The 15,000-nt window shown below is 38.3% G+C and overlaps 1 protein-coding gene across 1 annotated transcript in view; it reads left to right on the forward strand.

The window, feature by feature from the left end:
- The window catches only part of LOC118761857 (gamma-aminobutyric acid receptor alpha-like), a 34,954-nt gene that overhangs the window by 7,770 nt on the left and 12,184 nt on the right, over positions 1 to 15,000 (forward strand). The window contains exon 2 of the mRNA XM_036500023.1: positions 11,404 to 11,471. Coding sequence (XP_036355916.1) covers positions 11,404 to 11,471 — 68 coding nt within the window. The remainder of the gene's footprint in view (positions 1 to 11,403; positions 11,472 to 15,000) is intronic.

Below are 15,000 nucleotides of genomic sequence, written 5' to 3' on the forward strand. Positions count from 1 at the left end.
TGGGTTCAGTCCTACTGCAGGGAACCATGGGCAAGTGCCGCCTCCTATAGCCTTTGGCTGACCAAAGTCTAGTGTTTGCATGTAGTAGGTGGAAACTGAAAGAAGCCCATCGTTTATGTGTGTGCTATTGTGTTTGTCCCTCACCACAGCATTGGTTTGTTTACATCCTCATGATATAGCAATACACCAAAAAGACACTGACAGAATAAATCATCATCATCATCATCATCATCATCATCAAGATCCCTTTACTGTTTCAGCCAATCATTGGGACGCTACCCCTTGAGGCACTCCCATGGTCAGCAATCCGCCACTGATCCCTGTTCTATGTCATGCTTAGCAGGGTCACTTCATATTCTGACCTGTCTGGTCCTTGATGTTGTCAGACCAGGATTTTCCTTCCCTGCCCCTCACCTGTGAGCTGGCAGCACCGTTAGCACAGAGAGTAAAAGGCTAAGCAGCATTTCATCCATCTTTACGTTCTGAGTTCAAATTCCACTCAGCTCAACTTTGCCTTTCATCTTTTGGGGAGAGAGGGTCATTGTAAAAAGTACCAGTTATACACTGGGGTCGATGTAATCAGCTTGCCCTCTCCTCCAAAACTTCAAGTGTCTATAGTAGAAAGAATTCTTCTTCTTCTTCTTTTCCTTCTCCTCCACCTCCTCCTCCTCCTCCACCTCCTCCTTATTCCTCTTTAGTTCTTCTTCTTCTTTTCTTTCTCCTCCTCCTCCACCTCCTCATTGCTCTTTCTTCTTCTTCTCCTACTTCTTCTTCTCCCTCTTCTTCTTCTTCTACTTCTCCTTCTTCTTCTTTTCTTCTTCTTCTTCTTCTTCTTCATCTTCTTCTTCTTCTTCTGCTTCTGCTTCTCCTTCTTCTTCTTCTTCTCCCTCTTCTTCTTCTCCCTCTTCTTCTTCTCCCTCTTCTTCTTCTCCTCTCTTCTTCTCCCTCTTCTTCTTCTTCTACTTCTCCTTCTTCTTCTTCTTCATCTTCTTATTCTTCTTCTCTTCTTCTTCTTCTTCTTCTTCTCCCTCTTCTTCTTCTCCTCTCCTCCTCTTTCTTCACTCCGCATCAGTACTTCCATTCCATTTAGTATCTCTGTCTTATAACATTTAAATAGTCCCTCCTCCCACTTTTACTATGTAACACTGATGAAATTTTTCCAAATAACAATGAAACAATAGCTGTCTACATCATCTTAGTCTCACATTTGAGATGTGTATTATTTATGAAGAGTGTATATATACATGCATATGAGCACACACACACATCAACATGTACATGGGCAAGTAAAAGTACATGTATTGAACACAAAATGCACTTGCACACAAAATATATATATATATATATATATATATATATATTTGTATTTATATTTATGTATTATATATTCATATTTATATGTATATGTATGTATATATATATATATATATAGATAATGTGTGTGTGGTGTGTTAGTATATATATATATATATATATATATAAATATATACACATATATAAAACAATATATATATAATAATATATATATATTCAACCATATATATATATATATGAATGTCCAAACACACATACGTATGTGTGTTTGTGTGTGCATATATGTATGCACATGTGTGTATATATGTTTGTGTATGGGTATACATATAAGTGTGTGTGTATATATATATATATGGTGCTATTAAGTTAGACATGGCCTGGGCCAATAATGGCCGAAACCTATCAAAGTATCAAAGTATATATATATATACATATATATACATATATAGACATATATAGTCACATACATATATATATATACATATACATATACATATATACATATATATATACATACATACACACAGACACACACACATGTGTGTGTTGTCATGCTAACAATGACATTGATGATTACGTGTGTGTGTGTGTGTGTGCACGCACACGTATATACTATTTATTATTTAATAAATCTAGAATTACCCAGACATCCTAACTTGAAACAGATGACCTCATTCCCCACCATATTTCTTTTTCTTTTTGCGTTCATTCCAATATTTGTTATTACCATTTCGTTATTTATTCCATTCCATTCATATTCCTCAGATCACATGATAGTCAGACTCCAAGACTAAGTTACGCTGGTTAATCTTGTGCCGGAATTACTAAATTGGACATCAGAAACCTTGATATATTTCATGTCTGAATGCAAGATGAAGCAATCGGAATTGATGTGTGGTTCGTCTTGGTAAGTCTGGCCTGGATAAAGTTTGACCCGGGGCTAAACAAGGCTATCAATGACATCGATGATAACAATGGACGGAAAATCAATACAAAACAAAGATAATGCAGCTTCCTTTGTTTCTCGTCAGATGATAATGTAGAAAGGGCAGCCATTACGTATCTCGGATTACACTTGCAAAGTTTCCGTTTTTTTAATATAAAGTTGTGTAAAAGATAGGATGGTCACAGATGGAACGTCTTTCATCATTGGTTTGTCTGGATTGGATGGTCACAGATGGAGCAGCTTTCATCGTTGGTTTGTCTGGATTGGATGGTCACAGATGGAACGTCTTTCATCTTTGGTTTGTCTGGATTGGATGGTCACAGATGGAACGTCTTTCATCATTGGTTTGTCTGGATTGGATGGTCACAGATGGAACGTCTTTCATCATTGTTTGTCTGGAGTGTTGGATGGTCAGATGGAACGTCTTTCATCTTGGTTTGTTGGATTGGATGGTCACAGATGGAACGTCTTCATCATTGGTTGTCTGGATTGGATGGTCACAGATGGAACGTCTTTCATCATTGGTTCGTCTGGATTGGATGGTCATAGATGGAACGTCTTCATCATTGGTTTGTCTGGATTGGATGGTCATAGATGGAACGTCTTTCATCATGGTTTGTCTGGATTGGATGGTCACAGCTGGAACGTCTTTCATCGTTGGTTGTCTGGATTGGATGGTCACAGATGGAACGTCTTTCATCATTGGTTTGTCTGGATTGGATGGTCACAGATGGAACGTCTTCATCATTGGTTTGTTGGATTGGATGGTCACAGATGGACGTCTTTATCATTGGTTTGTCTGGATGGATGGTCACGATGTGGACGTCTTTCATCGTTGGTTTGTCTGGATTGGATGGTCACAGATGGAACGTCTTTCATCATTGGTTTGTCTGGATTGGATGGTCACAGATGGAACGTCTTTAATCATTGGTTTGTCTGGATTGGATGGTCATAGATGGAACGTCTTTCATCATTGTTGTCTGGATTGGATGGTCATAGATGGAACGTCTTCATCTTGGTTTGTCTGGATGGATGGATGGTACAGATGGAACGTCTTTCATCGTTGGTTTGTCTGGATTGGATGGTCACAGAGAACGTCTTTCATCATTGGTTGTCTGGATTGGATGGTCACAGATGGAACGTCTTTCATCATTGGTTTGTCTGGATTGGATGTTCGCAGATGGAACGTCTTTCATCGTTGGTTTGTCTGGATTGGGGTCACAGATGGAACGTCTTTCATCATTGGTTTGTCTGGATTGGGGTCACAGATGGAAGTCTTTCATCATTGGTGTCTGGATTGGATGGTCATAGATGGAACGTCTTTCATCATGGTTTGACAAGATTGGATGGTCACAGATGGAACGTCTTTCATCATTGGTTTGTCTGGATTGGATGGTCACAGATGGACGTCTTTCATCATTGGTTGACAAGATTGGATGGTCACAGATGAACGTCTTTCATCATTGGTTTGTCTGGATTGGATGGTCACAGATGGAACGCTTTCATCATTGGTTTGACAAGATGGATGGTCTCACAGATGGAACGTCTTTCATCATTGGTTGTTCTGGATTGGATGGTCACAGATGGAACGTCTTCATCATTGGTTTGACAAGATTGGATGGTCACAGATGGAACGTCTTTCATCATTGGTTGTCTGGATGGATGGTCACAGATGGAACGTCTTTCATCATGGTTTGACAAGATTGGATGGTCACATGGGAACGTCTTCATCATTGGTTTGTCTGGATTGGATGGTCACAGATGGAACGTCTTTCATCATTGGTTTGACAAGATTGGATGGTCACAGATGGAACGTCTTTCATCATTGGTTTGTCTGGATTGGATGGTCATAGATGGAACGTCTTTCATCATTGGTTTGTCTGGATTGGATGGTCACAGATGGAACGTCTTTCATCGTTGGTTTGTCTGGATTGGATGGTCACAGATGGAACGTCTTTCATCATTGGTTTGTCTGGATTGGATGGTCACAGATGGAACGTCTTTCATCGTTGGTTTGTCTGGATTGGATGGTCACAGATGGAACGTCTTTCATCATTGGTTTGTCTGGATTGGATGGTCACAGATGGAACGTCTTTCATCATTGGTTTGTCTGGATTGGATGTCACAGATGGAGCAGCTTTCATCATCATTGGTTTGTCTGGATTGGATGGTCACAGATGAACGTCTTTCATCATTGGTTTGACAAGATTGGATGGTCACAGATGGAACGTCTTTCATCATTGGTTTGTCTGGATTGGATGGTCACAGATGGAACGTTTTTCATCATTGGTTTGACTGGATTGGATGGTCACAGATGGAGCAGCTTTCATCACTGGTTTGTCTGGATTGGATGGTCACAGATGGAACGTCTTTCATCATTGGTTTGACAAGATTGGATGGTCACAGATGGAACGTCTTTCATCATTGGTTTGTCTGGATTGGATGGTCACAGATGGAACGTCTTTCATCATTGGTTTGACTGGATTGGATGGTCACAGATGGAGCAGCTTTCATCATTGGTTTGTCTGGATTGGATGGTCACAGATGGAACGTCTTTCATCATTGGTTTGACAAGATTGGATGGTCACAGATGGAACGTCTTTCATCATTGGTTTGTCTGGATTGGATGGTCACAGATGGAACGTCTTTCATCATTGGTTTGACAAGATTGGATGGTCACAGATGGAACGTCTTTCATCATTGGTTTGTCTGGATTGGATGGTCACAGATGGAACGTCTTTCATCATTGGTTTGTCTGGATTGGATGGTCACAGATGGAACGTCTTTCATCATTGGTTTGTCTGGATGGATGCTCACAGATGGAACGTCTTTCATCATTGGTTTTGTCTGATTGGATGGTCACAGATGGAACGTCTTTCATCATCATTGGTTTGTCTGGATTGGATGGTCATAGATGGAACGCCTTTCATCATTGGTTTGACAAGATTGGATGGTCACAGATGGAACGTCTTTCATCATTGGTTTGTCTGGATTGGATGGTCACAGATGGAACGTCTTTCATCATTGGTTTGACTGGATTGGATGGTCACAGATGGAGCACTTTCATCATTTGTTTGTCTGGATTGGATGGTCACAGATGAACGTCTTTCATCATTGGTTTGACAAGATTGGATGGTCACAGATGGAACGTCTTTCATCATTGGTTTGTCTGGATGGATGCTCACAGATGGAACGTCTTTCATCATTGGTTTGACTGGATTGGATGGTCACAGAGGAACGTCTTTCATCATTGGTTTGTCTTGATTGGATGGTCACAGATGGAACGTCTTTCATCATTGGTTTGACAGGATTGGATGGTCACAGATGGAACGTCTTTCATCATTGGTTTGTCTGGATTGGATGGTCACAGATGGAACGTCTTTCATCATTGGTTTGTCTGGATTGGATGGTCACAGATGGAACGTCTTTCATCATTGGTTTGTCTGGATTGGATGCTCACAGATGGAACGTCTTTCATCATTGGTTTGTCTGGATTGGATGGTCACAGATGGAACGTTTTTCATCATTGGTTTGTCTGGATTGGATGGTCATAGATGGAACGTCTTTCATTATTGGTTTGACTGGATTGGATGGTCACAGATGGAACGTCTTTCATCATTGGTTTGTCTGGATTGGATGGTCACAGATGGAACGTCTTTCATCATTGGTTTGACTGGATTGGATGGTCACAGATGGAACGTCTTTCATCATTGGTTTGTCTGGATTGGATGGTCACAGATGGAACGTCTTTCATCATTGGTTTGTCTGGATTGGATGGTCACAGATGGAACAGCTTTCATCATTGGTTTGTCTGGATTGGATGGTCACAGATGGAACGTCTTTCATCATTGGTTTGTCTGGATTGGATGCTCACAGATGGAACGTCTTTCATCATTGGTTTGTCTGGATTGGATGGTCACAGATGGAACGTCTTTCATCATTGGTTTGTCTGGATTGGATGGTCACAGATGGAACGTCTTTCACCATTGGTTTGTCTGGATTGGATGGTCATAGATGGAACGTCTTTCATCATTGGTTTGTCTGGATTGGATGGTCACAGATGGAACAGCTTTCATTATTGGTTTGTCTGGATTGGATGGTCACAGATGGAACGTCTTTCATTATTGGTTTGTCTGGATTGGATGGTCACAGATGGAACGTCTTTCATCATTGGTTTGTCTGGATTGGATGGTCACAGATGGAGCAGCTTTCATCATTGGTTTGTCTGGATTGGATGGTCACAGATGGAGCAGCTTTCATCATTGGTTTGTCTGGATTGGATGGTCATAGATGGAACAGCTTTCATCATTGGTTTGTCTGGATTGGATGGTCACAGATGGAACGTCTTTCATCATTGGTTTGTCTGGATTGGATGGTCACTGATGGAATGTCTTTCATCATTTGTTTGTTTGGATTGGATCCGTCCTGAGGCTAGAAAACAATAACAAAGAACACATTAGAAAGATTAAATGAAAGACTGGATGGTCACTGATGGAACGTCTTTGATCATTGGTCTGTCTGTATCAGGTCTGACCTGAGGCTAAAAAGCAACTAGAAAGGACACATAGATAATGTAGTCCTAGATACATTACCTCTGAATGAAAGACTGGATGGTCACAGATGGAACATCTCTGATCATAGATATGCCTGGATCAGGTCTGACCTGGGGCTAAAGAAAAATAACACAGAGGGACACATTAAATAATGTCATTCCTGATATGTCACACCTGAATGAAAGGCTGGTTGGTCACAGCTGGAACATCTTTGATCATAAGCCTGCTAGATCAGGACTGATCTGGGGCTAAACAATGAGAATAATAATAATGAACACATTAGACAATTTTGTCCAAGGTACACTTTGTCAAAATAAAATACTAATCAGTCACAGGTGGGACATCTTTAATTGTAGGTTCTCTCTGGATCAGGACTGACCTGAGGCCAAGCAATAACAAGAAAGATGGACACATTAGATAATGTAGTCCTTGGTACACAATGTCGATATAGAGACAAGATGGTTGTGTCTAGAATATTTTTGATTATCTATCTACATGGACAGGACTGGCCTGGTGTTAAACAGCAACAATTTCAAATACAGTCTACTTCACACAACTTTGCTTTGTCAGCTGAGTTGAAGCCAAAAACTTTTGATTTTGTTCCAAGACTAAAATAAAAGACCTGAAATGCTAAATACCTGCAGGCATGTTTCTAAATATTTACTTTGCAATTTTCTTCCCTTTTTTTCTTTTCTAATCACTAATTCCTTTGATCTCCGTTCGGAAACCAGACTCTTTGTCAGTAGATTTTGATCTTCCCTTGACTTCTAGCATTGTACAATTTTAATAGGTTTTGTATTTTTCTGTCCCCCTCCCCCACCCCCCCCCACCCGCTTCACATCTTTGGGTTATTTTTCTTTCCACCAATTAGTTAACCTGCACACCCACATTTGATCAGGTACCAAATTCTAAACATATTTTATCATCACCAATTAATGTCAACATTTCCATATTTGCATGAGCCAGACGAAGTTTATTGAAGCAGATTTTCTATGACTGGGTGCCCTTCCTGTTGCCAACACTCACCTGTTTTTAAGTAAAAGTAATATTTCCCCCCCATGGCCGGACTTGAATTTCATGGAAGATTGGAAATGCACAACACTTTGTATAACAGTAATGTGTGTTTACAACCATCACATGATGCCGAGACAAATGCATGCACACACACACACACTCACACATGCACAGACGTGCTTTCACACACATGCACACACATATACACACACACTCTCACATGCACTCGTGGATTCACATGCATGCACATGCACACAAACACACATATGCTCACATACACACACTCACACATACATGGACTTACACACATGCACACACACATACACACACACAAACACATGCTCACACACTCACATGCACATGCACACAAGTGAACACACACACACACACATATATCTGCATGCACTCACATACACACATGTACACATGCACACTCACACATACACACATTTACACACACCTACACACTCCTACATACACTCACTCACACACAGTCATACACACATACACACCTACACACAAATACATACGACAGGCTTCTTTCAGTTTCCACCTGCCAAATCCACCCTCAAGGCTTTGATCAGCTGAGGGTTATAATAGAAGACACTTGCCCAAGACACCAGAAATTAAAGCAGAACCCAAGACCCTCACATTCTCCAATGGGATTGAACCCACAACCACATGGTTGGGAACAAAGCTTCTCGGCCACAACACCCACACTTTTACCTATGGCCAAACCTCTTCCCACATTTTCAAATATTCCTTTAAAATATTTTCCGTTTCTTCCTTCCATTTTATCCTTTTGATTTCCTTTTGATTTTATAGATAAATAGATAGACAAATATTTAGATAGATAGATAGATAGACAGACAGATAGGTAGATAGATAGACAGATAGATAGATAGATAGATAGATAGATAGATAGATAGATAGATAGATAGATAGATAGATAGATAGATAGATAGATAGATAGATAGATAGATAGATAGATATGCAGATATGTGTGTGTGTGTGTATATATATATATATATATATGTGTGTGTGTATATAAGAATTTTTTGCGTAATGAGATAAAAAAACCCAAGACTGTGTAGTTATTAGAACATTTATAGATAGAAGGTCTTACAGCTGTTTCTAGGATATTTATTAATTATATCGCTTCATCAGAGACGGTGTGAGAGGATGATTAAGTATTAATTAATTAAGATGGGATACAAAATAGAGAGTGAGGTGGAGGAAAGAAAGAAATGTGAGATATGTATATATATACATAGAGAGAGAGAGAAAGAGAGGCAATTATGCAGATATATAGGATTTGATATAGTTTCATCTCGTGAGCTGTGGTCATGCTGCAGCACCACCATTTAGCTTCAGTTTGAAGTAATCATTTTTAAACACAAACAAAAGAATGAAAAATGATGAGTTTTCTCTCAGTAACTTACAAAGCCTTACGGGTTTGTTTACAAATATCATATGTTATATATATATATGTATATATATATACTCAAAAATAAGCAACAAGAATGAATCTGGTAATTTAGTACAATTGTTTCATACTACAACATTTTATTAAAAGCTGTAAATATTACAGCAGATTTAAGATGTCGAGTAATCTTCAGCTAATTTTATATAGGTTTTCCAATAATAGAAAAGCTTTCAAATCAATTAATAACATTTTAGGGAAGGTAAAATATACAGATAAAGATGTAGATATGAATCTCAGGAACATGAGGTAAGAAAATTTCCTTAGTTATAACTAAGGAAATTTTCTTACAACAGTCAGTTGTGAACAAGGTTTCGGTCAGTTGGCATCCTAACTACACTACCTCATGTTCCTGAGATTCATATCTACATCTTTATCTGTATATTTTACCTTCCCTAAGATGTTATTAATTGATCTGAGAACTTTATATTATTGGAAAACCTACATAAATTAGCTGAAGATTACTTGACATCTTAAATCTGCTGTAATATTTACAGCTTTTAATAAAATGTAGTATGAAACAATTGTACCAAATCAGCGGAGTCATTCTTGTTGCTTATTTTTTTATTATAATCACCCCACATATTTTTATGGGTAACACCATACAAAATTCTGGTGCATCTAAATTAAGTACCATATTCCTTTGAATCTAAATTGTTACTGAACTTATATATATATATATATATACATATATATTGGTTTGGTGCATAATTATTGCGGCTTTTTTTCAACAAATTTTATTCAACAAAAACAATAACAACATGTAACAAACACATCTTTAAGTGATTATTCCGGAGCAAATTCACAATCCTCTTCAATTACTGTTTCCAATTTGCTTGGCAGACGGTCGGAATAATCATTTAAAGATGTTTTTGTTAAATGTTATTCTTGTTTTTGTTGAATAAAATTTGTTACAAAATAGCTGCAATAATTCTGCACCAACCCAACATATATATGTGTGTGTGTGTGTGTATATATATAGATATATATGTCTATATATATATATATATAATATATATATATATATATATATATATATATATATATATATATATATATGTGTGTGGTGTGTGAAAGTAAATAAATGGCACAACGAAGCACCAATATTTACTGGAAAATAGCAAAGTAATAAATACGACGCTAATGTATAGCTTCACTGCGTATGTACTAGTAAAGACGCATGTATGCAACAAACATGAAAAAAATTGTCTTACCTCTATCCTTTACTGGAAAGCAATACTCTCGTATTGCATTACTATTTTCATTGGAACTTCTTCACTGTTCTCGTTCTGTTAACGTTTTGGCGTTCAGACGAGTGTACTGGCATAGATGTGGCTACATTTGAAATATTGTCGAGGTATATGCAGCTGATGAAGATAAATCAAATCTACGTTGTCAAACGTATTTGAAGAGTCTGAAACCGGTCCTGCATTATCCGTTTCTAGGTTTTTCATTTTTCAGATATTCTTCCTAGAGGTAAGACAAATTTTTTTCATGTTTGTTGCACACACGCGTCTTTGCTAGTATATACTCAGTGAAGCTATACATTAGCATCGTATTTATTACGTTCGGTATTTTCCAGTAAATATCGGTACTTCGTTGTGCCATTTATTTACTTTTATATGCATAATTTTACCCTCACAGGCTATCCTTTACTGGAGAGCAATTCTCTCGTATTGCATTACTATTTTCATATATATATATAATATATATATATATATATATATACTATATTTGTTCCACGTCCTCGAGTTGTTGTGTTTTCTCTTTGTGTTTTCATGTTTGGATTAACTATATATATATAGATAGATAGATAGATAGATAGATAGATAGATAGATAGATAGATAGATAGATAGATAGATAGATAGATAATTATAACAATAAGGGTTTGCAACAATTTGCATGACCACATACCAAAAATTTTAGAAATAGCAGCCAAAGGACTACTATTTCCTTTTTCTACAAAAATATGTCTCCACAGACAATATATATATAAATATATATATATATATATGTATGTATGTATGTATGTATGTATATATATATATAAATGTTTCTAACCACTTTTTTCCATTTACTTTTGTCACTTCAGAAGGCCCCTTGATAATAAAAGCTGACATCTTGATTAGATCCATGGGTCCTGTATCTGAAAGAGATATGGTAAGTCAACAATCATCATAATTTACTCTAAATGAATTAATTGTTTCACATTTGTTTTATCCTGATGTCTTTCATCTGAATAAATTATGTTAATTTCTTGTCTGTCTGTCTGTCTTTCTGGACTTGCATTTCTTGTAACAACCTGTTTCACACTGAGTCTGTCTGAGAATCATTTTAAGGACACACACACGTGACTGTGGTGTACTCAACCACTTAGAAGTCCATTCAAGGGCAGATAATCAGGTTGATAGTGTAGGGAATTAGTGCACCCCTCCCACGTGACAAGTGGGATGAGGCAGCTGCTATAAGTAAGGTGACATTGGCTCACATTGGAGACTATGTGGAAAAGATAGAGTACATGGAATATATGAGAGTACATACATAGAGTACATGGAATATAGGCGCAAGAGTGGCTGTGTGGTAATTAGCTTGCTTACCAACCACATGGTTCTAGGTTCAGTCCCACTGCATGGCACCTTGGGCAAGTGTCTTCTACTATAGCCCCGGGCCGACCAAAGCCTTGTGAGTGGATTTGGTAGACGGAAACTGAAAGAAGCCTGCCGTATATATGTATATATATATTAGGCATAGGAGTGGCTGTGTGGTAAGTAGCTTGCTTACCAACCACATGGTTCCTGGTTCAGTCCCACTGCGTGGCATCTTGGGCAAGTGTCTTCTACTATAGCCTCGGACCGACCAAAGCCTTGTGAGTGGATTTGGTAGACGGAAACTGAAAGAAGCCCATCATATACATTTATGTGTGTGTGGTGTGTGTGTATATGTTTGTGTGTCTGTGTTTGTCTCCCCAACATCGCTTGACAACCGATGCTGATGTGTTTACGTCCCTGTAACTTAGCAGTTCGGCAAAAAAGAGACCGATAGAATAAGTCCTAGGCTTACAAAGAATAACTCCTGGGGGTCGATTTGCTTGATTAAAGGCGGTGCTCCAGCATGGCCACAGTCAAATGACTGAAACAAGTAAAAGAGAAAAAGAGAGAGTACATAGCGTACAAGTAGACTGTGTTGATAGTCATGTCTGTATTGATCTAGTAATTATGCTACAATACTGAGTGGACGTTATAATAATCCAACCTTTGAGGATAATATATTTCTTTATTGCCCACAAGGGGCTAAACACTGAGGGGACAAACGAGGACAGACAAACGGTTTAAGTCGATTACATCGACTCCAGTGCGTAACTGGTACTTAATTTATCAACACCGAAAGGATGAAAGGCAAAGTCGACCTCGGCGGAATTTGAACTCAGAACGCAGCGGTGGACGAAATACAGCAAAGCATTTCGCCCGGCGTGCTAATGATTCTGCCAGCTTGTGTATGACTGGGGGGGGGGTCATACGGTATCAGATAGAAACATCCTAATGACAACGTCAGCAGATAATAGTATTCTGTCAGAGGGAAAACTGTCTTACAAGAACAGGGAATAACGGTTGATCAAACCCCTGAATCCTCGTTGTGGAAACCGAGGTACATCCCCCCCACACACATAACACATATATCCCCATCGGGTATTGTATGTTTTTACAGTACATTGGTCCCCTTTTGCCTCTTTTGAGAGATTCAACATCCCAAAGTCAGTCTTCCCCCACTTCGTATTACGTCTTCCTAAAGTCTGCCTTTTCCACAGATTCTGTCCATTTTTAGGAATCAGCACTTCTTTATACAGCTGTCCTCATTCATCTGCATCACATGACCACACCAGTGCAGTCTTTTCTCTTGCCCACCACATCTGAGGCCCCTTATATCCAATCTGTCTCTAAGCACATTTGTGCTTTGTTGCACATGTATACTGGCATTGTTTCATTTTTTTCTAATCCATATATGTTCCCTACATTCACATCCATGTAGCATTGTTACTAACATGTAGCATAGCTGTTCATACACAGGTATTGTACAATCTGCCTTTCATTCTGAGAGAAAAGCCTTTTGTTACTAACAAAGGCAACAGTTCTCTGAACTCTCTCCAGACAGTTTTTATTCTAGCAACTTTTTTTTCAGAGCATCCACCTCCTCTGCTAATTAGGTCACAGAAACTATCAACTACTTCTATGCATGTCTGTATGTATGTATGTATATATGTATATATGTATGCATGAACACATGTATGCATTTATATATGTATGTATGCATGTATGTATGTATATGCATGTGTCTGTAATTACAAGCTATGAGCAGTATCATTGTTCTTAGTCCCATGAAGCAATCATCTGTCCACTTTGAGACTCCAAAGCCATGAGAAATAAGAGACCCCCTGCTTGAAAAGCAAATGAAGGTTTATGACAGGAAGAGCACCCAGCTGTAAAACAATGCATCTAGAAGACATTCATCTAACTCATGCTGGCATGGGAAAAACAGACATTAAGCTAGTGTTAGGAATATAAATTGTGACTAAGGTTTGGTGGAAGATTTTAATTCAAAACTTATGAAAACAAGACTGTAGAACCATATCATAAAGCGCGTCGAACAAAATGCTTAGCGACATTTCTGTCACCTCTTTCCGTTCTGAAAGCAAGTTCCGCCGAGGTCGACTTAGCCTTTCATCCTTTCAATGTCAATGATCGAGTAAAAAAAAAAAAGGGCCCAGTTTAACATTAGGGTCCATGTAATCGAATTCCCTTAAAATTCTGGCCTTGTGCCAAATTTGGAAAGAAGAAATGGTTTCAGCCGAGTTGGTATCAAAAGGGATAAACATAAGACAGATAATCTTAGGGGTGGATATGGTCAGTTTAAATGCTAAATGGTCAACCCTTTAGCATTCAGATTATTCTGTCAAATGGAAGGCTTATTGTTTACTTTGCTTGGAATTAAATTGAACATTATTTTGGATTTCAACAATGCCGTTGTTCATTTTATGAATGACATTTCTGAGAATGTACAAGAAGATGGATCTGGCCAGTTTGAACATGAGCAAGTAGAATATTTTGGTCAGAGATAACCGGTTTAACTGCTAAAGGATTAATATTCTTCCATAAAGGGCAGCGATCTGGCAGAATCGTTAGCATGCCGAGCAAGATGCTTAGCAGTATTTTGTCTGCCGTTACGTTCTGAGTTCAAATTCTGCCGAGGTCAACTTTATCGTTCATCCTTTCAAGGACCAGTTATGCACTGGGAACGATGTAATTGACTTAATCCCTTTGTCTGTCCTTGTTTGTCCCCTCTATATTTGGCCCCTTTTGGGCAATAAAGAAATAAATATTCTTCCATACTTACATAACTGGCAGAATTCTGCTTGAAGCACCCCATATAACCCCCTCATAACTTTTTCATTTTTTGAAACTTTCAGAAAATTTTTGTGTATTTGTGTTCTTACATGCAGGAATTCATACAACTATGAAAAAAGATGCTTTTTCAATAAAATTTTTTTTTTTAATCAGAGTTTAAAACCCAGACCATCCGAATTTTTGGCTTAAATCCCAGCAATAAATTATCAAATTATAAATTATCATAGGCGCAGGAGTGGCTGTGTGGTAAGTAGCTTGCTAACCAACCACATGGTTCCGGGTTCAGTCCC

This window comes from Octopus sinensis, unplaced genomic scaffold (genome assembly GCF_006345805.1).
Source record: "Octopus sinensis unplaced genomic scaffold, ASM634580v1 Contig18075, whole genome shotgun sequence".
Classification (NCBI taxonomy): Eukaryota; Metazoa; Mollusca; class Cephalopoda; order Octopoda; family Octopodidae; genus Octopus; species Octopus sinensis.